The sequence below is a fragment of the Mytilus galloprovincialis genome, chromosome 8 (assembly GCF_965363235.1).
Source record: "Mytilus galloprovincialis chromosome 8, xbMytGall1.hap1.1, whole genome shotgun sequence".
Classification (NCBI taxonomy): domain Eukaryota; kingdom Metazoa; phylum Mollusca; class Bivalvia; order Mytilida; family Mytilidae; genus Mytilus; species Mytilus galloprovincialis.
This window is the reverse complement of record NC_134845.1, coordinates 81,726,467-81,752,134: the sequence shown is the minus strand read 5'-3', so window position 1 is coordinate 81,752,134 and position 25,668 is coordinate 81,726,467. Positions and strand designations below refer to the sequence as shown.

Genomic DNA, 25,668 nt, shown 5'->3' with positions numbered 1-25,668 from the left:
GCCTTTTTTTAAGTAAATACGCTAGATATGTACTTACTGGAGGTGTGATGAGATGATTGACCCGTCGAAATTGCATTTAATTGATAAATTCAACAACACTTACCGTTATCTTGATGATATTTTTTCGTTAAATAATCAAGAATTTTCTCAATATACTACTGTAAATTACCCCAAGGAACTTACTTTAAATAAATCTAATTTATACGGTAATAACTGTCCTGTCCTGTATTTAGATATTTGTGTTTTAAACTGGAAACTCCATACTAAAATTTACGACAAAAGGGACGATTTTTCGTTCCCTATTGTTAATTTTCCATTTTTAGATGGTGATGTTCCTTTTACGAAATGTTTCCATAGATGTAAATATTTGGTTTTGAAGTTTGGTTGTATCTGTAGAAAACTAATTTCAAACGGGATAGTACATCCTCATTTTTACGGAATTGTTGTTAACCGTGGCCGAAAATTTAGAAGTGATCCTTGTACATTTTGTAAACTTATCGCTCCTTTAAATAAACTTATTCTTAAAGGTTACCAATTCAACACTGTAATAAGAATTGAATATTGTTAGTATTGGTATAAATATTGATTTTGTTATCAGTAAATTAAAAGCAAACTAAATATTACTAGCATGTTATATACATATACACATTCATGGATATACAATCTGTCGATACCTGTAACTTGGCATTGCACAAGGTCATCTTTTTCTCTGATGTTTATGACGTCTTTACACTCAATTCATTGGATTTTGGATGTGTATGGATTGATAGTTTAGTCTTACATGCATGATTTTTTTATTAGTTGTTAGTGGCTTTGAACTAGCTGTCAGATAACTGCGAGTACTGTCAGATCTGTTCCTACTGTCTTTCTGTTGGCGGAATGTATAAGTACCAGGCCACGTCTACTTGTATGTTTGTCCATCTGATGAGTTAAGCCTATTTCAAATGATTTTTATAGTTCGTTCTTATGTTGTACTGTTATACTACTGTTCCAGGTTAGGGGAAGGGTTGGGATCCCGCTAACATTATTTATGAATGTGCCTGTCCCAAGTCAGGAGCCTGTAATTCAGTGGTTGTCGTTTGTTTATGTGTGACATATTTGTTTTTCGTTCATTCTTTTATATAAATAAGACCGTTAGTTTTCTCGTTTGAATTGGTTTACATTGTCATATCGGGGCCTTTTATAGATGACTATGCGGTATGGGCTTTGCTCATTGTTGAAGGCCGTGCGGTGACATATAGTTGTTAATATCTGTGTCATTTTGGTCTCTTGTGGACAGTTGTCTCATTGGCAATCATACCACATCTTCTTTTTTTATAGTTACATGTATAAGCGCTGTTCCTTTAATTTGCTTTTGTATGTTTTTTGCTGTGCATGTACTGATATCGTGTCATATATGGATACCCTATATCCTTTGTTTTTCTATTATACCAATGCCTGCCTTTATACACAATGTATTAATATACACGAAGGATTGACTACTAGTAACTGTCCATGTTTTATACGACAATCTTTTTTTTGGTTGCTAATCACTAATGGAATGATCGTAGTTTTTGCGTCAGCCAATCGCGAGAACCAACGGTTGAAAAGAAACTTTTCTGTGCTTCATTATATTATTGTATTTCTTCTTTGTATTGTTAAGTTTCGTTTATACATTGTATATCCAATTCTTCATGTCTAAAATATAATAATGAGGGGGTTTGTCTCTTATTTGTGACATTTTTTTTAATATAAATAAGGCCGTTAGTTTTCTCGTTTGAATTGTTTTACATTGTCTTATCGGGGTCTTTTATAGCTGACTATGCGGTATGGGCTTTGCTCATTGTTGAATGCTGTACGGTGACCAATAGCTGTTAATGTCTGTGTCATTTTGGTCTCTTGTGGACAGTTGTCTCATTGGCAATCATACCACATCTTCTTTTTTATATGTATTGACGAAAGCATTTAAATTTATACACATTTAATGTATATAAACTCATCATAGATAACAGGACATAACAGGACTAAATTTGTATATCATTGGTTTGGTTGTTCATTTCCGGTACACATTAGCCCGACAGTGCCAAATGTAATCAGTCATGAACAGTATATATTTGTTTAGGGGCCAGCTGAGGGACGCCTCCGTGTGCGGGAATTTCTCGCTACATTGAAGACCTGCTGGTGACCTTCTGCTGTTGTTTTGTCTATGGTCGGGTTGTTGTCTCTTTGACACATTCCCCATTTTCATTCTCAATTTTATTATCTTTACATGTCCAAACCTTTGTCTCTCTATGAGCATATATGATTTATATGAATAAAGGCAACAGTAGTATACCGCTTTTCGAAAGTCAAAAATCGAATAAGAGAAATACATCCGGCTTACAAACTTAAACCGATGGAAACATAAACTATAAGAGGAAAACAAAAAAACAACAGAAACACCGAAGCGTAACAAAAAACAAACGACAATGCAACACACACAGAAACGAACTACAAGATAGCAACTGTCATTTTTCCGACTTGGTACAAGACATTTAAAGAAAAAATGGTGGGTTAAACTTGGTTTTTATATAAAAAGTTTCTAAAACACTAAATATCAGTAGTCGTAAAATTAGTGACAGCGTCATAACCAATAAACTAGACAAAGTGATGCCCTCGCACTCCACTCTGAAGTAACTGTTTTATAACTAAGTCCGTGTAGGAATTTCTTTGAAATATTATTATGTCAGGGAGACACAATTGATGCTCCGGCAGTCTAACTATCTAAAGAGCAATAGTGATGATTATCAAAACCCTCACCACATATACACTTGATACATATATATATATACAAACAGCCAGCAAAGTCAAAACTTTCTAGGATACAAACTTTATGAGGAGTTATGAGGAAAAAATATTTACCCATAATGGGACGGACGGAAGGACGGAAGGACGGGTGGAAAGACGTAAGGACAGAATGACGGACAGGTGGACAGGGGTAAAACAATATCCCCAAACTTTTAGTTGCTATGCATAATCATAAAAGAAGACAAAATCAAAATTAACAAAACAAGACACGGTACAAAAAACTTGTGGTTTTGTAACAACATTCGGGTATACTGAGGTGGTAAATAGTTCTTACACTTTTGGTGGCGTTTATTTCGAATTAAAAAAAAATGTATATTGATGTACTAACAAATCATACGCGAAGGTGTCCTCAACATAGACGATAAGTATATCAGACATGATTTCGTCATCTGCGATAAGAACAAGGGAACTTAGGCTTATCGTGTATACGTAAGCTTGCAGATAAGGTTATTGGCCTCGGAGTACGATTCTTACTTCAACATGAAAGAAATCCTGTGGTTGGGACTGTTTACTTTTGTGCATTTAACACAAGGTATACATAGTTTTATATACTTATATACTAGCAATATGACACAACCCCAATTGTTAACTCACGAGGATAGACATATGCCAATCCCTTGATAGCTTTCATTCAGGCAGTAACTAAAGTGGGCGTCTGTTTTGTTACGCGGGACGTATATATACAGATGCATCTTGTTGAGATACTGACACGCCCTCAATACGTTACAGGAATAATCTTACAAATCTCTGAAAGGTCCGTATGTGTTTTATTTCTATATCTACATAATATTGACCTATTTTTAAGTGGCAGCCCACATTTTTCGCTCTTCATCCCGGTCAATCATTACCTTGTAGGCCTTTTGAAATAATTGTCATGAACAAGTATTTAACATATTTGCCGCTGAACGTAAATCAAACACAATCAATCAATCACTGATGATATGACACTTTGTTTATCAAATCAATCAATAACATTTAATTCCATACTTTTGGAACCGGTTTAGAAATAATTAAGACAAGTTATAAATGCAGTCCAGCGACAAAATGATATGCGTATTCCGGACGAGAACGTGTTGATAAAAAAAGGAATAAAAACTCTTCTGTGTTCAATTAGGAGACTGTTGTTCAGTTGTTGTCGTTTGTTGGTTTGTTTCTCGTTTCTCGTTCTTTTATATATAGATTAGACCGTTTGCTTTCTTGTTTGAATGCTTCACACTAGTCAGTATGGGGTCCTTTATAGCTTGGTGTTCGGTGTGTGCAAAGGCTTTGACCTACAATTGTTAACATTTTATACATTGTGACACTGATGGAAGTTTATCTCATTGGCACTCATACCACATCTTTTTATTTATCACGACAAGCTGAGCTGGGTTTTTAACGTGCAAGTTCACAAAGTACAGCACGTAGCAGTCCACAGGAAGGCACGTAACCATACTCGCGGACACATTATTCTGACGTTGACTCGACCAATATGTGTTACTACTCCTAAATGACGTCTACTAAGCGGAAAAGCAGCAAATATCAGTTTTAAATTATTTGGACCCACAACCTCCCGCACTTGATTCGAACACGCTACCAAGAAACCAACGAGGCGGTAAAAATCACAAAGGAAGAACCGGTTTACAAATGATTATATAAAATAACCGATTAAGAAATGATTAAGAGCAAACGGGTTAAAAATTATTATCCTTATACATCGTCGTCATTTTAACAGTCAATGTCGTTTCTACGTATGCTCTATTTAAAAAGGAACATCAGCTTGCAAAACAAAGACCAGTGCATTATATGATCAAATACAGTTTAAGAATAATACATGGATCATTTATTAGAAGAGCCTGACGCTATCGAACACATAACTTTGCGACAAATGATATGTCGAATTAACATCTTTGTATCATTGCATCATGTTATAGATAGTCTAAATCCTCATTAAATCATATTTTCTTTTTTTCCTGAAAAGGTTTAACTTTACAGGAAAGAGCAACATCCCGTCACGAGATTGAACTTCTTATTGTAGCCGATTATAGTGCATATAAAAAGTAAGTTATATTACATGCAGTGTGATCCTTCCTTTTAATTCATTTGGTTTCTGACGAGTAGTCCCATTGGCAATCATACCACATCTCATAATTTCAATATTCACTCATACTTGTCTTCCGGTTTGTATTAGCGCTGAGTCCGATGGTTTCATTAATAAAACGTATAAAACCAAGAGATGATACCACTTTTCACCAAAGACGAAGTCAAAACGATCAGGATGAAGAACTAAAAATCACTTTAGGAGAGAGGCGAAAGTTACCAAAGGGAATTTAAACTGTTAAGTCGAAAACAAACTGATTAATGCCATTGCAAAGAACGAAAGAGACGAAAAGAAAAAACCATACACAAAAAAACATAGAAAACTTAAGACTAAGCAACGTAATTATGTAATATTTAATTTTCATACAAATACAACTAATTAGCCTTAAATGGTTTGCATGAACCGCATAATAGGTGGTCTTGTAGAAACGCGCTTGTCTTGAAAACAGGGAAAGAGAGTGAATATTGACGGTTTATTGTGATCTTTACCACGTTAAAACTATGCCCAGCCTGAGTGTCGATTTGCTTAAACGCTAGATATATATTAATATTCTGCACATTTACAAGACAAGCATTTTTCCTATATATGTTTGTAATAGGTGCAGCAGGAACCAAACTTATTTCTCTGTATATATTTGGACTTTCAAAATTTCAAAACGATTCTAACTACTTTGCAAAAATTAGCAGAAATGATCATTTTAAAATGCTTATGATTGACAGCTGGTATGATAAAACGCCTACAACTGACACATCACAGAACAGAGAAAGCGCGGCAAAGAGTAACCTGAAAGCTTATATCGGGAGTCTTATAAAATCGGTATGTACTGAAGTACATTAAGGTGGTACCTAACACCTGAACTAAAATTAATTTGGCTCGTTCAATTTTCTCTAAATTTTGACAAAGTATTTACTTTGATCCTTTGACAAAAATATAAAAAAATCAAAAAAATTGAACCAACCGTTTAATCAGAAAAATTACACTTGTTATATAGCAGTTTGACAAACACTCATTTTGATCATTGAGAAGCTTAATATTCCCTTACCAACACAACGTCATTAAAACGTTCTGTTGATTTTACAGAGTTATCTCCCTGTAGTGTTAGGTACCACCTTAATATCAATAAATCAAACAAACTCTGTAGAAGGGTAAAACAGTAATCGAGCTCTTAAACTGTTTCGATTTTTACGTATCCTTAGCTATCATATGTTCGGCTTTGCTTTGAGCGTTCCTGGTGAAGATAAATCCAGAAAAGTGCTACGAAATTTATTACGTGTTGTTTTTATTTTTAGAAATTTCGTACTTGCTGAAAACATGTGACTTAAAACGTGTCCAATGACGCGGTATAAGAAGTTATTAATAAGATCACTTAACCATTCTCTTCCTCTTTTGGAGTAGAGAAAAAGAAATAATTTGTTTTAAGGATGTTTGCTTGTCATGTTTTGGAGTTTTTGTCAGATTATCGAAATCCTCTGGTTTTATCCATTTAAATGCCTTAAAAAAAATTCCCATGAACCCCCATATTTCTTTTTATTAATGTTTTCCATGTATAATTATAAGCCATTTGTAAAAGTCTTATAAAATTTTATTTATTTTTTAATAGTTTTTGAGAACTTTAACTGGTCAATGATAAAGCTATGAAAAATCAAGAGAGATATTTTCCCGCCAAAATTTCAATGGCTTATATCTCAAAAACAAGCACATTGACCCCTATATTTGTTTTGCTTTTTTGATTCTTCAATTAATCCCCTATCAATATATATTAGTTTTATGGAAAGTTATTTATTATGAAACAGAGCAGCAAACTTCCTTAAATTTCTTTGTTCAATAACAGTATTGCAATGCAATAAATTATGTCTGTGTGCTTCTAAGACAAACGCGAGGCATTACGTACAAAAACTAGTCCCAGTAACAAATTAATACTTTTAACTCATTACCATGATATTACTCTGAATGATCATGTAATATATGCTGATTTGCTAATCAGACACAAATCAATCCCGTATTTGTGTTTGATTATTTGAGATTTGTATCAAATATGAAACTTTAAGTATGCCTGCACTAAATATTATGTTTTTTCTTCTTTTCTTTTTAAAGAGTAATATTGTTTATAAAAGCCTGGAGCCAAACAATTTATTTGTACAGATTAAACTCGTGGATGTTATCGTTATGACGGTAAGTATCGTTTTAAATTCACTTTGTATGCGCCCACTAAAGGCGATCAATGCATTTCGTGCCACCATTGTCCGTCCGTTTTGTCTGTCTTTCCGACCAAAACTGGTTGCAAAGCTTGAGCGGGCACGTGTACTCAGACACATTCTTCTATTACTTAGTTTCTACATGTATGACGCGGTAGGTTTCAATGAATGGAACATTCCATCGAATCTGAACATTAAATATCCGTCGTGATGAATCATAGTTAAACCTTAACATAGGTACCAAGCTCACAACTTAGCCGAACGCGAGTTAAATCTACATCAGACTCATAACTAGCCGATGACAAAGTTGAAGAGAATGCGTCAAAATCAAGCAAAGACCATCTAATGTAAGTAGGTTAAGGATAAAAACAAATGATGATTTCAACAGATTTTAATCAACAGCCAATTTACCGAAAAATACCAAACGGACCATATTTCATGACGGTAAAAGATTGTTGCCTATGGTATGTAAGTGACATCGACCAACTGGTAGTTGAAAATCTTCATAGTAACCTATTGACATGAACACCAACCAACTTATTGAAAGCAATTCAAATCATAAGTCTTGTAAACACCATCCATTTTAATCTTATGTACATACATGTATGTGACTGTCATACAATTTTGAGGTTTAGCTAGCTTAAAAACTAGAGTATTTTCTACATAAGCAAAATTAATGTCTGTACCAATTTTCGTGGATTGCGGAAAACTTTCCCTTTCGTGTATATGTGATTTCGTGTTTTTGCCAATTGCCAAGCTGACAAACAACATTGATAGGAAATTAGTAATTCGTTTAATATTTGAATTCGTGGTTTACATGCACCCAGTAAAACCACGAGAATTGTTATCCAATGAATAATTATGAATCCACAGTATATGAATCAGAAATTTTATATTCCATCATTTTGTTGGGTACATGTAACAGTATCAATCACAACACTCCAACATTTTATTCAATTCATTAGAAAAATCACTAGAGAGGTCCAACCAATTCTACTTGTAGAAGGTAGAAATTGTTTGAGCAATGAATAAGTAATCTGCCAAACTATAAACTTTCATTACAGAGAGCATCGGATTCGCCCTGGACAGAAACAGTAAAGGTCCGAGTTTCACCGAAGTACCGGGTAGATCCTAACAAAGTTTTACCGCTTTTCAAACCTAAATCTGTACAGCTGCAATCAACAATCCCCCATGATCATGCTATGGTCTTTACAATGTACGTGAATATCTGCACTTCTCAAAATTGTTTATTGTTTATAGAGAATAATGGGAAAAGTGCATAATGAAGGGAAAACAATGTTAGGAATTGGAATAAAAGAAGCCCAAATCATGGTATAGAAAATTACTGAGTGCTACAATATGAAGAAAAGAGAATAACATGCAAAATTTATTAAAAAAAAAATATAGCAATGGTCTAAAATTTTTAGAACATAGAAATAAATATTCCAATCCTAGCCCTCTTTTATGGATATGAAATTCTAAAAGAAAACGGTATTATTTGAAACATCTGTCTTTACTGATTGAAATATTATACATGTGTTTAAGGAATGACTGTAATACTTTTTTTTCTGTTTATGAAGAAAGAACATAAAAAACGTGGTGCACACTGAATAATCCGCGTAGCACTACATCTTTTATGCTATTTAGAATAGTCAGAAAAAAAATTACGGTCATTTTTTATAATTTAATTCTAAATTCCGGAGTAAATCATGAAAAAACGTTGTTGACGTCACGGTCCCATGACAACATTATGTCTATGAGCTGATAAAAAAAAACAACGTCAGACAACCATGGTAACTGAAAACATAAACTTGAGGTGCATTGAATTTAGCTATACATCTCAAGCATGTAATATATTCTACTGTTTCTTTTGATAATTTAAAATATAATCTAAAAAAAATCGTTTATAATTTAATTTTGCAATTTATAAGCAGTTTCTATTTGAGAGAGAAAAAAAAACACACACGCAATACTACATGTAAGGTGTACTTTAAAAACAAACAAAGAAACCAGATATACATCAGACTAAGGCATAGTTATACTCAGAAAAACTACATGTTTCTTTCCTGATATACAGATTTCAAAATGCCTCACTTACATGTAGCATATGGAATCAGATTTAAAATAAAAATCATATAACATCACAATCAGGATACATTTTTTTTCTAATGTGTTCGGTTTTAAAATTAAAGCGGTTATAAAATATTCATGTTTTATTCAGTATTGATTTTATCATTATCAAAGGCCGGAAGGATGATTATAGGGTTGCTTTGGGAAGGTTGATTATATAAGTTGCTTTAATCAACTGTATGTAAATTGTGTGAATAATGTAGTTGCCATTTTGGCACCATACGTCATCTCCTTATACTTATATTTTGTGTGTATTGCCTTTGTGTCATTGCTGTTTATGTTTGTTATAGGTATGCCCTAGATCATGGAGACAATCACACATTTTCAGGTATTACAATTGTTTTAGTATGCACACCTACACATTATGCTGTATGTCTTACAAAAAATAGAATACATGATGTTTGTCCAAACCCGATGGTTTATAGTGTTTGAGCAGTCCACGCATTTAATTCGTTTTTGGTTCGAACTATGTTTGGGGTTTCCAACAACAAATCATTGACTTTGCAAGGACCGGTCAGTCTTGAGTTTTGTATGCAGTATTATTTTTTGTATTGCTTATTTTTTTGTCGTCTTTCATTTTTGCAATGAGTTGTTTACAGTCTCTCTTCAAAAGATATACCAAATGGTCATTGAAACTCACAAGTCGAAAATAAATTGCCAACACCATGGCTTAAAAGAAAACAAGACCAGAGAACAGTACTTGTACACAAAACATAACATAGAAACCCAAAGACCGAGCAACCAGAATCGAATCCCGCAAAAATCTGGGAGTATCTCAGTTGTTCCGGAAGGTAACTTTAGAGTTTTTATTTTCCTTTGATATATTTCGCTTCATTTTTGTAGGATACGCCTACACAGATGCAGAATGCAAATCTAAGAGCATATCATTAGTTCAGGATAATACAGATTTTTACACAGCACAGTTAATGGCCCATGAGTTAGGACACAGGTATGTACATCTAAGAGCGTATCATTAGTACAGGAGAAAACAGATTTTTATACAGCACAGTTAATGGCCCATGAGTTAGGTCACATGTATGTACAGCTGAGACATATTTTTTAATACAGGACAATACCGACATTTATATAGCAAAGTTAAAGGCCCATGAGTTAGGACACAGGTATGTACATCTAAGAGCGTATCATTAGTACAGGAGAAAACAGATTTTTATACAGCACAGTTGATGGCCAATGAGTGAGGACACCGATATGTACATCTAAGAGCGTATCATTAGTAAAGAACAATACCGACTTCTATACAGTACAGTTAATGGCCCATGAGTTAGGCCACGGGTATATCAATCTGAGAGTATATCATTAGTACAGGACAAAACAGACTTCTATACAGCACAGTTAATGGCCCATGAGTTAGGCAACGGGTATGTAAATCTGAGAGCATATCATTTAGTACAGGAAAACCGACTTCTATACAGTACAGTTAATGGCACATGAGTAAGGCCACAGGTATGAATCTAAGAGCGTATCATTAGTACAGGACAATACCGACTTTTTTACAGTAGAGTTAATGACACATGAGTTAGTACACAGGTATGAAAATCCTAGAGCGTATCATTAGTAAAGGACAATACCGACTTTTATACAGCCCATAAGTTAGGCCACAGGTATGTCAGTCCGAGAGTACTAGTATATCATTTAGTACACGAAAATACTGACTTCTATACAGCACAGTTAATGGCCAATGAGTTAGGACACAGGTATGTTAATCTAAGAACATATCAGTAGTACAGGGCAATGCCGACTTATAAGCAGTACAATTAATGGCCCATGAGTTAGGCCACAGGTACAGAAATGTAAGTTGTATTTTACGAAAATACACAAAATATATAAAGGTTGAGGATGAACACGGATGCGGCCACTTTCATTTTTGACAAAAACCATCTGAAAAGTGTATGTACATCAAAGAGCAAATCATTAGTATAGGACAATACCGACTTTTATACAGCACAGTTAATGGCACATGAGTTAGGCCACAGGTATGTCAGTCTGAGAGTATATCATTAGTACAGGATAATACCGACTTATATACAGCACACTTAATATAATGGCCCATGAGTTAGGACACAGATATGTATATCTGAGAGCGTATCATAAGTACAGGACAATACTGACTTTTATACAGCACAGTTAATGGCCCATGAGTTAGGCCACAGGTTTGTCAGTCTGAGAGTATATCATTAGTACAGGACAATACCGACTTTTTTACAGTACAGTTAATGGCCCATGCGTTAGGTCACATATATGTATATCTTAGAGTACATCATTAGTACAGGACAATACAGACTTCTATACAGCAGAGTTAATGGCACAAAAGCTAGGTCACAGGTATGTTAATCTAAGATCATATTATTAGTTCAGGGCAATACCGACTTTTATACAGTACAGTTAATGGCCAATGCATGCGTTAGTCCACAGGGATGCTTATCAAACTGCAATTCCTCACTACATAACTATTCTTATTTCTTCACCTCGCAAGTAATTGCGAAGGAGCTATGACATAGGGACATTTACGTAAATCTGCGCTAATTTCGTTTATACATGACATATTATTACGCTTTTTTCCTAGTTAAATAAATGGGCAATGACCACAGGTTAATACTCGTACATAAAGGCGGGTTTTGCTTGGTCAAAAATTGTTATATTTATATACTGGTTCAGCGAAATGGATACACTTAACTCTGAATCATACAATTAGTCCTAAGCTAATTCTGTAAATTCACAAATTATTATTGCATTTTGTCATTTAAGTCTAAAATACGATTTTAATTTTACGGTTTTAAGAAAAATCTTGTTTAATTCATAGGAAAAATTTCAAAATGAGAGTTTGAATTATTGCGATAATAGCCTTGTCGCATTTTTCGCAGTAATAAAACATCGCAATAATTTCCGAGTTTACTGTCCCAGGCGCAATAATCCAGCTTGGTTAAACATGTTTTCATGATTTTATTTGATTAAAATAAGACAATATTTATTCCTTAGCCCAATAAGTGGTCCAAGAGATTGTTTTTATGTCCCACATAGGGGGATTGTGTGTTTCGGTGTAAGTGCCTGTTCACCATCCGTTTAGAAGTTTGTCCATCCGTTCGTTCGTCCGTCTGTCCCGCTTCAGGTTCAAATTTTTTGGTTAGGTTATTTTTTTATTAATTTGAACATGTTGAAGTCCAATCAACTTGAAACTTAGTAGTACACAAGTCATGTTCCCTATGCTTGATCTTTCCAAATTTAAAGCCAAATAATATCATTGACGCCAATTACGGTCCACTTAACATAAGAAATGATAGTGCGGGTGGGGCACCCCGTACACTATTGACACAATATTATTACTTAATGTTTTGCACTTCAGTTTGGGCTGTGATCATGATGGCGATGGCAACTCATGTAATAGTAAAGACGGATATGCCATGGCAACACACTTTATCCTGGCAAATGTAAAGAAATGGACATTTTCGTCTTGTTCTGTAAATTACATTCGAACATACATATCTAGCTTGGACAAGTAAGTTAGTCGGTATTTAGACATATGCAATAAAAAACAAAAAATCAATTTGTGATCGAATTTTACCAGATATTGTTAAATCGATCAGGCGAAAGATAAATTAAAAAAAAGATGAACTTGAAGTTTTCGTTACATGTATGTGTTACTACACCAGTGTCATCGAGTGTTAAGCAACACACTTCTTTTAACCATCTCTGTGCCATGGACCACTTTTGGGCCATGTTTTTCTTACTACATTCAGTGCCAAGGGGCCTCTTTTAGGACATTGTTGCAGTTATTTTTTACACTTGTTTGTTCGCAGTCAAACGAAACAGTACAATGCATTAGAAACAGATAGCAAACCAAAAAGTAATACCTTACGATATTTTACAAAATACCGTTTAGTTTTGTGTATTATGTTTAAAGATATGTATATATACACGAATATTTGGTTGATAGATTGATAAGGAAAGAAAAAGGATTAACTCGTTGTCCTAGTTATTTCATGTCTACTTACTAGTATTTGCTAACGTCAATGAAGAAGAAAAAAAAGAGATTGTTGGCAAAACATTAGATATCGCATTTATGAAGTGCATGTTTGATAATACATTTTATTGTATTTGATATATGAGTAATTGTTTTCTTTGCCTTAGCATTAGGTCAATTAAACCCAAATAAACTGTAATTTTATTGTTATAGACAGCATAGAGACTGTCTGTTATCATCACAGAACAGACATCCGGACCCATATGTGCTAAATGCTACAACTCTATGGTATGGACAAAGATATTCCGCAGACGAGCAATGCCGGGTGCATTATGGGGCAGATTCATATCTTTGCCGGGTTAGTGAGTTATTAAGATGTAACGCAATCCACATTGTTTAGATTTGACTAAAGAAAAAATACAATTCAAAAAGGAAAAAATCAAATGCAACATCCGTTTTAATTTCAAAGTTGTCTTTTATAGCCTACTCTTCGGAATTAGATTCTCAATGAAATATTATACAAAAATTAAACTGGTACACATTTTTTGTTTAGGGGCCAGATGAAGACCGCCTATGGGTGGATTATTTTTCTCGCTGTATTGATGATCCATTGGTGGCTTTCTGTTGTGTTTTGTTACTCTTGGTCGGGTTATTGTCACTTTGACACATTCTACATTTCCATTCTCTATTTTATATATTTAAATTCAATGTTCATTTCAGGATAGGTACTATAAAGATTACACAACTATTTGTCTAAAACTGAAATGTTACGATGCTAAGCGAGATAGCTGTTATTACATAGATGGTGGTGATGGAACGCCCTGTGGGAACAAAAAGGTAAACAGATATAGAAAGATCTGATATCAGTGCCAATGAGAGAACTCGCCATCCAAGTAACAATGTATATAAAGTAAACCATTATAGGTCAACGTACGGCCTTTAACATGGAGCCTGCGCTATTAATCGTGTATACTAGTAACACGACATATTTAACACTTTAACATTAAAGATGGCAACACTTACTTCCTCACTCTGATCGTACACCCTGTGGGAATAAAAAGGTAAAGAGCTAATATAGGGAGATGTGGTATGAGTGCCAATGAGACCAACCGCCATCCAAGTTACAATTTATTGAAGTAAACCATTCTAGGTGAAGGCACGGCCTTCGACATGTAGCCTTCGCTATTAATCGTGTATACTAGTAACCATTTATAAAAAGTAAACCATTATAGGTCAAGGTACGGCCTTTAACATGTAGCCTTCGGTATTAATCGTATGATACTAAACCCCTAACGGGAAGGATTGTGCCTGATATTCATATCATGAAATCATAATCTTTAAATCAGTTTAATTGAAGTCTGGAGCTGGCTTGTCAGTTAACTGCTAGTAGTCTGTTGTTATTTATGTATTATTGTCATTTTGTTTATTTTCTTTGGTTACATCTTCTGACATCAGACTCGGACTTCTCTTGAACTGAATTTTAAATATGCGTATAGTTATGCGTTTACTTTTGTACATTGGCTAGAGGTATAGGGGGAGGGTTGAGATCTCATAAACATGTTTAACCCCGTCGCATTTTTGCGCCTGTCCCAAGTCAGGAGCCTCTGGTCTTTGTTAGTCTTGTATTATTTTAATTTTAGTTTCTTGTGTACAATTTGGAAATTAGTATGGCGTTCATTATCACTGAACTAGTACATATTTGTTTAGGGGCCAGCTGAAGGACGCCTCCGGGTGCGGAAAATTCTCGCTACATTGAAGACCTGTTGGTGACCTTCTGCTGTTGTTTTTTTCTATGGTTGGGTTGTTGTCTCTTTGACACATTCCCCATTTCCATTCTAAATTTTATTCGCTATTAACCGTGTATACTAGTAACCAGTTATAAAAAGTAAACGATTATAGGTCAAGGTATTGCCTTCAACATGTAGACTTCGCTATTAATTGTGTATACTGGTAACACGACATATTTAACACTGTATTATTAAAGATAGCAACATTAACCTTCTCACGCTGATGATACATCATGTGGGAACAAAAAGTTAAAGTGATATAGGAAGATAAGGAATGAGTACCAATGAGACAACTCGTCATCCAAGTAACAATTAATGTGTAAAGTAAACCATTATAGGTGAAGGTACGGCCTTCGACATGTAGCCTTCGCTATTAATCTTGTATACTAGTAACCATTTATAAAAAGTAAACCATTAGACATGTAGGTCAAGGTACGGCCTTTAACATGTAGCCTTCGCAATTAATCGTGTATACTAGTAACCATTTATAAAAAGTAAACCATTATAAGTCAAGGTACGGCCTTCGACATGTAGCCTCCGCTATTAATCGTGTATACTAGTAACCATTTATAATGAGTAAACGATTATAGGTCAAGGTATGGCCTTCAACATGTAGCCTTCGCTATTAATCGTGTATACTAGTAACCATTTATAAAAAGTAAACGATTATAGGTCAAGGTATGGCCTTCAACATGTAGCCTTCGCTATTAATCGTGTATACTAGTAACAATTTATAAAAAGTAAACGATTATAGGTCAAGGTATGGCCTTCAACATGTAGCCTCCGCTATTAATCGTGTATACTAGTAACCATTTATAAAAAGTAAACGATTATAAGTCAAGGTATGGCCTTCAACATGTAACCTTCGCTATTAATCGTGTATACTAGTAACCATTTATAATAAGTAGACCATTATAGGTCAAGGTACGGCCTTTAACACGTAGCCTTCTCTATTAATCGTGTATATTAGTAACCATTTATAATAAGTAAACGATTATAGGTCAAGGTACGGCCTTTAACATGTAGCCTTTGCTACTAATCGTATATACTAGTAACCATTTATAAAACATAAACAATTATAGGTCAAGGTACGGCCTTCAACATGTAGACTTCGCTATTAATTGTGTATACTAGTAACAAGACACATTTAACAATATTACATTAAAAATATCAACACTAACTTCCTCACTCTGATGGCACACCATGTGGGAACAAAAGGTCAAGGGATATAGGAAGATGTGGTATGAGTGCTAATGAGACAACTCGCCATCAAAGTCACATGTTATTAAAGTAAACCAGTATAGGTCAAAATACGGCCTTTACATGGAGCCTTCGCTATTAATCGTGTATACTAGTAACACGACATATTTCATACTGTAACATTAAATTTATCAACACTAACCTCCTCATTCTGGATGGGGTTCCTTCAAATCTGTATTCTTAAATATTTAAGCCATTTTTCTATATTCTTTATAAACTTTGCCTGTATTTCTTTATATTTGAACAATTATATTTTTGTATTCTTTATTTTTTTGGGCTTATTTTTCTCTATTTCTGAAATTTTAGGTCCTTTATTTTAAACGTTTTGGCCATCTATTCTGTAATCTCCACTTAGACTTCATATACACAATTAAAAATGATCTTACCTTACAATGTTTGAAACCTACAAATCTCTTTTGTTTGTTAATGCTTTTTTTGTTTTTAAAGAATACGAAATAATTAGATGAATATGCGTAACTGCGTAACAAAAACGATTTGTTTTAGTTCGCTAGTTAAGTTTTACGTAGGTACTGAGTGCTTTAACTACTAAACCCGTTTGTTCTCACAGTAGTTTTTTTTTCATTTGTTGCAGTGGTGTATTTCTGATGTTTGTGTACATGATGACCATGCACCCTCGGTTTCAGGTAAACAGTGTTTATTCAACTTTATATTTGTTTCATCAACGTAAGATTGTAATTTGAAAAAAAAATGTAATTGATGTACTTACTAACCTTATAAAGTGCTAGCACTTTAGGTTCAGGTAAAGTTGACCTCTGATGGATTTAGTTTTTTTTAGGTACTTTTTGGTCACATAGCTCTTCAATTATTTCGGTTCATAAACATTCGCGGTCTTTCAAGTACCGTATTCGGCTTCGTATTCTTGCCCTGATGAAGGGTAATCAAAAAAAAAAAAAAACACGCTACGAACACATCAAAATTCTTCAATCTTCATATGAACAAAAGAATGTTGGATAAACGATAATGAACTGCAACCTAAAATAAAAAACATTAGCTGATGAATACAGAAAAAAGAATGGCCATAAAGAAACGTATATGTATGGCCATTACTAGGTAATTGTACAAGATTGGAGAATACAAACCCAAATCTGATTAAGATATTTGACCGACCGTGCGACTAAGCCTCTATGGCACGCCGTTTTTATATTTATTCAAATTTGAAGATATCTTATTTATTTAATAAGATATCTTATTAAGTATTAAGATATCTTTAATTTTTATAAGATATCTTTAATTTTTATAAGATATCTTATTTAATTTGAAAGTAAATAAGATATCTCTATTAGTTTATAAGATATCTCTATAAGTTAATAAGATATCTCTATTAATTGATAAGATATCTTATAAAGTATATAAGATATCTTACTTCTTTATAAAGATATCGTTTAAATACATACTTTATAAGATATCTTATTAATTAATAGAGATATCTTATAAACTAATAGAGATATCTTATTAACTTATGGAGATATCTTATATATTAAATAAGATATCTTTATAACCAATTAAATAAGATATCTCTATAAGTTTATAAGATACCTCTATTAGTTTATAAGATATCTCTATAAGTTAATAAGATATCTCTATTAATTAATAAGATATCTTATAAAGTATATAAGATATCTTACTTCTTTATAAAGATATCTTTTAAATACATACTTTATAAGATATCTTATTAATTAATAGAGATATCTTATAAACTAATGGAGATATCTTATTAATTAATAGAGATATCTTATAAACTAATATAGATATCTTATTAACTTATGGAGATATCTTATTAAGTAAATAAGATATCTCTATTATTAACTATATAAAAGATATCTTATAAATTAATAGAGATATCTTATATTTTAAATAAGATATCTTATATTTTAAATAAGATATCTTATATATTTAATAAGATATCTTTATAAACATTTTAATAAGATATCTTATTTAATATATAAGATATCTTATTTAATAAATCAGATATCTCAATTAATATATAAGATATCTCATTTTGTTATTAAGATATCCCAATTAGTTTATAAGATATCTTATTTAACTAAATCAGATATCTTGAAATTGAATAAATATAATAACGGCGTGCCATAAGCCTCGCTAACAAAGTTCAGACGTAGGTCCGTTCTACTACTTATTTTCAACATCTTTCGATAACCTCTGATTTTGTCGTAATGATACACACCCATAAATTGTCGAAGCTCAACATTCATTGATCAGTCACATGGTCTGTGTTTGAATAAGATTGGTCACATGATCTTAGTTTTTATCAGATTGGTCACATGGTCTGTGTTTTTATTAGATTGGTCACATGATCTGTGTTTTTATCAGATTTGTCACATGATCTGTGGTTTTTTTTTTTAGATTGGTCACATGGTCTGTGTTTTAATCAGATTGGTCACCTAATCTATGTTTTTATCAGATTGGTCACCTAATCTGTGTTTTTTTTCCAGATTGGTCACATGATCTGTGTTTTAATCAGATTCGTCACGTGATCTGTGTTTTTATCAGATCGGTCACATGATCTGTGACAATTCTTTAAGTTGTCGATATTTAGGAGAAGTTTTCTTTTATTTAATTGCTAGCTTACAGAAACCAATTCGCCGACATATTTTCAGTATGCATGTGACCTTATTGTCAACCACCTCGTAAAAATCCGTTGATCGCAATACGCATTGATCTGCCATTTAAATAAACTATTAAATCATTCGGTAAACTTTAATAGTCTTAAGAATAATATGAAATATAAAAGAATTATAGATGATAAAAAGAAAAATCATTTTTATGAGAAATTTGTGGATGGATATTGGTTTAGTAAGATTAACCGAAACATGTAACCCCGCCGCATATTTGCGCCTGTCACAAACCGGGAGCCTATATCCTTTATTTGTTTGTTTAATGTGGTTCATGTTTATGTTTCGGAGTTTAGTCACACTTTTTTTAAGGGGTCAGCTGAAGCCTGACGCAGGGTGCGGGATTTTCTTGCTGTGTTAAAAAAAAACTTATTGGTGGTCTTGGGCTGTTTTCTGATCTTTGATCGGTTGGATGTCTCTTAGACACATTCTTTGTATTTATTCTTGATTTATTTAAGCTAATGGTAATCTCAACCATAACCAAACGAAGTTACTAAATTGGGAAACCATACGGGATATTTTCAAATTGTGTCACTATAGCTTGTAGTTGATCGCGATCTGTGCTATACAACATTATTTTTCCATCAGGGACCAAAATTGTATGCAAAAACGGGAAGTAAATTCTAACTTTAAGTTTTCATTTTAATGGAGAAAGGCAAATCGTAATAACAAATATGTTTAAGCTTTTAATGAAACACCATACTTCTGTTTATTTTAATAATATAACTATGGAACTTTAAAATCTTGTTTGCGGAAAATTCATTTTAACTCAGCGTTTTGTGTTTTTAGATTCTTGTCCTGCCGGCGACCAGACAGGTGTTGTAAAAAATGGGATGACGTGCAGACAATTGATTAGTTCCGATCCAAACGAATGTTATACGCATGGCATTAAGTACAAATGTTGCAACTTATGTGCAGGCAGCGATCAACATGGCAACACTATAAGCATAGACCAACAATGTATTAAAAGACATGGACAAGGCTCGTATCTTTGCAGGGTAAGAATCGTTAATTATTCTTTCATTAGAAAGTACTTTTTAAGTTAACAGAACCCTGGCGCCACGTCGATTTCGTGGCATCGAGCTTGCCTCCAGTCAAAAAGATCGACAAGGATTAAAAGCACAAGAGAAAGCACTAAAAGTAAACAAAAGATGAAGAAAATCAATGACTCTGTTATACGGCGATTTAAAAATAAACTTTGTTACAGTCTAAAAAACAAAAAACAAATTTAAAACTTGAACAGCACACTCCCTTATTTAAATTTTGAAATCCTCAAAATAACCAATTTCGAAGAAAGAGCCCTTTATCAGTTATAACCAATTATTCTTGTAGATTTGTAACTGTAAATATTTCATTAGATGTTTAGTGCAAAACAAAGTGACCTGAAAAATGTCAACAACAAAAAAACACAAAAAAATAAATAAATAACTAATTTTAAAAAGAAGATGTAGTATGATTGCCAATGAGACAACTGTCCAAAAGAGACCAATATGATACATAAATTAACAACTATAGGTCACCGTACGGCCTTCAACAATGAGCAAAGGCCCCTACAACATAGTCAGCCATAAAAGGCCCCGAAATGACAATGTAAAATAATTCAAACTTGAAAACTTATTTATATAAAAAAAATTACGTAAAACAAATATGTAACACATAAACAAACGACAACCACCGAATTACAGGCTCCTGACGTGGGACAGGCACATACATAAAAAAATGTGACGGGGTTAAACATGTAAGCGGAATCCCAACCCTTCTCCAAAACTGGGACAGTAGTATAACAGTTCAACATGAGAAAGAACCTGTTTTATTTTTTCCGAGTGACAAATGGAAATTTAAAATAAACTTCTTATTTAAGGGAACACATCGTTATTCCGCAGCTAATTATTCCTCGATGGTGTGTTCGGACCTTATGTGCAACGATCCGACCAGGAGTAATTGGTGTTTGTCATCGTCTGCTGATGACAGAACCACGTGTGGCGACAAAAAGGTAAGTGACCTCCAATTAAATGTAACGACCCAACCAGGAGTAATTGGTGTTTGTCATCGTCTGCTGATGACAGAACCACGGGTTGCGATAAAAAGGTAAGTGAACTCCAATTAAGTGTAACGACCCCACCAGGAGTAATTGGTGTACATGTATGTCATCGTCTGCTAATGACAGAACCACGTGTGGCGATAAAATGGTAAAGTGACCTCCAATTAAATGTGTAAGGACCCAACCAGGAGTAATTCGTGTTTGTCATCGTCTGCTGATGACAGAACTACGTGTGGCGATAAAAAGGTTAGTGACCTCCAATTAAATGTAACGACCCCACTTGGAGTAATTGGTGGTTGTCATTGTCTGCTGATGACAGAACCACGTGTGGCGATAAAAAGGTAAGTGACCTCTAATTAAGTCTAACGACCTCACAAGGAGTAATTGGTGTTTGTCGTCGTCTGCTGACGATAGAACCACGTGTGGCGATAACAAGGTTAGTGACCTCCAATTAAATGTAGAATGATCAAATAGAGAATGAAAATGGGGAACGTGTCAAAAAGACAACAACCCAACAGAAGGGCAGATAACAGCTTGTGACCATCAATCTTCAACGCACCGAGAAAATCTCTTTTTAATCAAAATCAAAATGTTCAACTAGAACTTTAAAAGTAATTATGATGGTGTGGATGGGGGTTAACAGAATAGATTTCTTATCGATAGGTGCTGTAAATAACTAAATTGTCTTGATACAGCCTAACGGCCTGATAAGGTACACTGAACAATGTATTTATTTTGTTTGTTTAACAGGGAGAGCCTGCAATCAATATTATTTTTTGTATGCTGTTTTTACCGATTTCAGGATAACGAATATAATTATCAGCTTTTAGATGATATGTTCTAAATTGTGTTTTTATTTTCTAATTCCAGTGGTGTATCAACCAAGTATGTGTACATGACAATGCAGCTCCTTCTATGCAAGGTATTGTATTTTACTGCAGTCATTATTGCACGCAATAACTTCTGATTTTAAAGTATTCCTTTAGTCGTTCAACTCTCATCTTCTCTCCGTATATATATACATCACACGCTTTCAAATGTTAGTGTTTGTGCGCTCCTGATGGTGATCAATTTAGAAAAGGAACTTATTAAGTGTTTTTTGTTTTTGCGAAAGCAAGCCATCATGGATCACCGTACCTTTCGTCCTCGTGTCGTTGTGTTAGTAATATTTAGGTTCAGTATGTGGTAACAGTTTAATAAAGACATCAGTAGCTTTGTCAAATATGTATTGAATTTAATAACGAATTTAGATAATGTATCATTATGTGCTGACATGAATTATCAGTAGTCAGCACCTGACATGAATTATCATTGATATGGTCATATTTATAAATTAACTGTAAACAAAATCTTTTAGAATCTTTGAAATACTAAGGATTTTCTACCTCAGAAATAGATTACCTTAACTGTTGCAAAACTTTTAGGAACTTTGGTCCTTAATGCTTTTCAACTCCGTACTTTATTTAAGCTTTTTAATTTTTTTGGATTCCAGCGTCACTGAAGAGTCTTTTGCAGACGAAACGCTCGTTTGGCTTACATACAAAATTTAATCCGGGTTTCTATGATGAGTTTATTTCTATCATTTTTGGCGAATTTAGATAAATTATGGTTTTACTTCGTCAAATTCTATATGTACCTGTCCCAAGTCAAGAGCATGTACTAAGTGTTTGTCTTTGTTGCTGTTTCTCATATTTGTTTTTCGTTTATTGATTTTTTTGCATAGTTTGTTCCTACTTTTTAAGGTTGCATCACTGTCACAGGTTAGGGAAGGGATTGGCGCAAAGCTAGTTTAAATCTGCTGCATGTGTTAGCACATGTTCTATACCAGGAGAATGTTTTTCAGTTGTTGTCGTTTGTTTATGTGGTTCATTAGTGTTTCTTGTTTCTTGTTTTTTTATATATATAGATTAGACTGTTGGTTGACCTGATAGAATTGTTTTACACTTTCCGTTCTTGAGCCCCTTTGTAGCTTGCTTTACGGTGCGAGACAAGCCTCCGTGTTAAAGATCGTACTTTGACCTATAATTGTTTACTTTTTACACATATGTGCCTTAGATTGAGATTTGTTACATTCGCACCAATACCAAATCTTCTTATTTCTATTTACAGACATTTTTTCAAATCTCAACAAACCTTTTCCTCCATTTTTCAAGAATAAAAAAATTATAATTAATGATTATGTTTTGTGATTTGTGTTTTTGTTTTCAGTATTAGCATGTACTAGGTACAGTTATTGAAATTTTTTATAACTTAATTTTCCTTGTAAAACCTTCATCGAATATTACCAGACTAGGACGTTTTCATAATAAAGAGTATTTTATTTATCTTATTTTAATCAGAATACAATACACAAAATACCTCTAAAATTAAACTATCTGCATCAAAACTAATATCTAGAAGTTATTAATATTTATTCAAAAAATATTTCCTTTTTCTTTATATTTTTTTTTTAGGTTCCTGTCCATTCGGAGACCAGTCGACTGGTATCGCAGCTCATGGTCTCACTTGTGCTCAGATAAAACATCCAGAGCATCACTGGCGTTGCTATGACGACCATACAAGAAAAAAATGTTGTGAAACCTGTCAATCTATCTTACGAAATGACCAAGGTGCATGTGTGTTTGTTGTTTATATGTGCTTCAGTGTATATGTTTGATATGATTTTCTTTATCATTTCATTAATGTATTTATAATCGAGGGTATGAAACTTAACAGAAAGGGTGTCTTTATCTCTTTATTTTTTACTTTTATTAATGTCATAATTTTTTTCATATTTGCACCTTATTCGTCTTATTTCACCACTGTCATGACTGTATTTTTCTATTCTTTATTTGTCTATCCCTTTTTGTCCATTCAGACCCTCATAAGTAACAGAACTTCAAAATAGCTGCAATTCAACACAATTAAGTGAGCATGAATTAGAAATCAGAAATGTGGAAAACTACTAATTATATGTATTTACAAACGTTTTTGACTTTTTGGAAATACCAAAAACAAAAATTACAAAAGTAGTGTAGTAAAATGATATAATAAATAAGATATGAATATCTTCCATATCCTTTATTTCGTATATCATATTATTTTAAAATTTCGAAGCAATGACCGACGCTTTACATTCGGCGAACGAAGGACTTCGGGAAATTCCGGAAAGCCGAAGACTATACTTCGGAAGTTGATTGGTTGTTGTCATTCTTATAACGCAAGGCAGGTAATTACTTACTATTTTGATATAGGATGTGAATATGGAGACAAAAGTGATTGGTGTCAAACAAACATAGCCTCACAGAACGATAAACAGATGTGTTACTGGGGACATAATGCAGATTTATGTTGCGGTTCGTGTTCCAAATATGGGAATATGGCACATCATGGTACGTAACGTTTATTTTCGCATATTTGAAAGTATATCTTATCTGTCCTGCCTTTATACAGTGTAACACATAGTTCGTCATTAGTTGTATTGAAATGGTCAAAATGTCGTCAAATTTTATTTTCAAAATGCGTCTGACTTCATTCATTTTGTCATTCATGACTAATATAGGTCCATTGGGCCGGGTGTCATTTAATTAAACTATTTCAATATTGTATACATTTTTGTTATACACAATGTCACTATTATTAACATATTTGTATTGTAATATATGATATGAATATAAAGGATAACTATGTATATATTTTGATATTTGCATTATGTTAATAATAGAAATATAATTTTTTAACATAATGCAAATATATATGTGAATTGTTTTAATATAAACGGTCGTGTCCTTTCAATTCAAATGATAATTCAATAATAAACAGAGTTTTGAAAGATTATTATTGCTTGAAATAAAAGGTTGAACGTACAGATAAAACCTTTCTGTTTCTAAGAATGTTTAAACAAGCAATCGTGTAATCTCGGATGAGTTCGTTTATGTCCGTACGGAATCAGAATACGAAGTTTCTACAGCTAAATATATATTTGAAAATCGTATTCAACAGGTTGTGAATATGGAGATAAACAAAGTGGATGTGTCTCATCTAGATGTTCCCATTATAGTTCCAGCCATAGGGGGAAGTGTTGTGAAACATGCTTGAGTGCTCCTGTCATAGGATGAACATTCAATGGAAAAAGTATTAAAAAATAATTTTCTTTCATTGTTTTATTAAAGTTTAACAGTGCATTGATATCTTGAAATGAAACCAAATGATATTATATATCCCAATGTTGTAAGCCCTAAGTAAGTATTCCCGTAGAGCAATATTAAAAGCGTTGATAAATACAACATCTACACATCGACATGATTTTGATGTAACGGGTAAATACTTTCTCGTAAAGTTAAAATTAAAAGTGGAAAAATGGAATCATACCTAAATGAAGATCTTTTGTCAAATTTTAGTAAAAGAAAAAGGTGGGCCGTAGCTTATTTTGAGAGTCATCGTGGACCTTATAAATAGCCAAATTAATTACAAAAAGTCGCAATTTCGTATAATCACACTGGATAGGCCAACACAATTAAAAAAATATTGGTACCACTTATTCATATCACGTTTGGTATATTAGACATATGTATCCAGTCAATATCTAACAGAACTATGAAAGAATATTCATTGATTGATTATGATTGCCATAAAACACGAGGTTTTGCAAGCCACAAAATCAGGTTCAGTCCACTTTTTACTTAAAATGTCCTATACCAAGTCAGAAATATGGCAGTTGTAATTTAATAGTTCGTA

At 33.3% G+C, this 25,668-nt stretch overlaps 1 protein-coding gene across 1 annotated transcript; it reads left to right on the top strand.

Moving 5' to 3' along the window:
• Positions 1–3,228: 3,228 nt before the first annotated feature.
• LOC143042665 (A disintegrin and metalloproteinase with thrombospondin motifs 20-like) lies at positions 3,229–25,089 on the top strand. The gene is made up of 17 exons (XM_076215086.1): positions 3,229–3,358; positions 4,787–4,865; positions 5,626–5,722; positions 7,001–7,078; positions 8,166–8,317; positions 9,522–9,559; positions 10,075–10,180; positions 12,593–12,745; positions 13,424–13,568; positions 13,931–14,047; positions 16,850–16,901; positions 19,701–19,909; positions 20,773–20,904; positions 21,823–21,874; positions 23,406–23,561; positions 24,186–24,323; positions 24,934–25,089. The coding sequence occupies exons 1-17, from the start codon at positions 3,307–3,309 to the stop codon at positions 25,047–25,049; spliced, it is 1,872 nt and encodes a 623-aa protein (XP_076071201.1). The 5' UTR covers positions 3,229–3,306; the 3' UTR covers positions 25,050–25,089.
• The last annotated feature ends 579 nt before the right edge of the window (positions 25,090–25,668 follow it).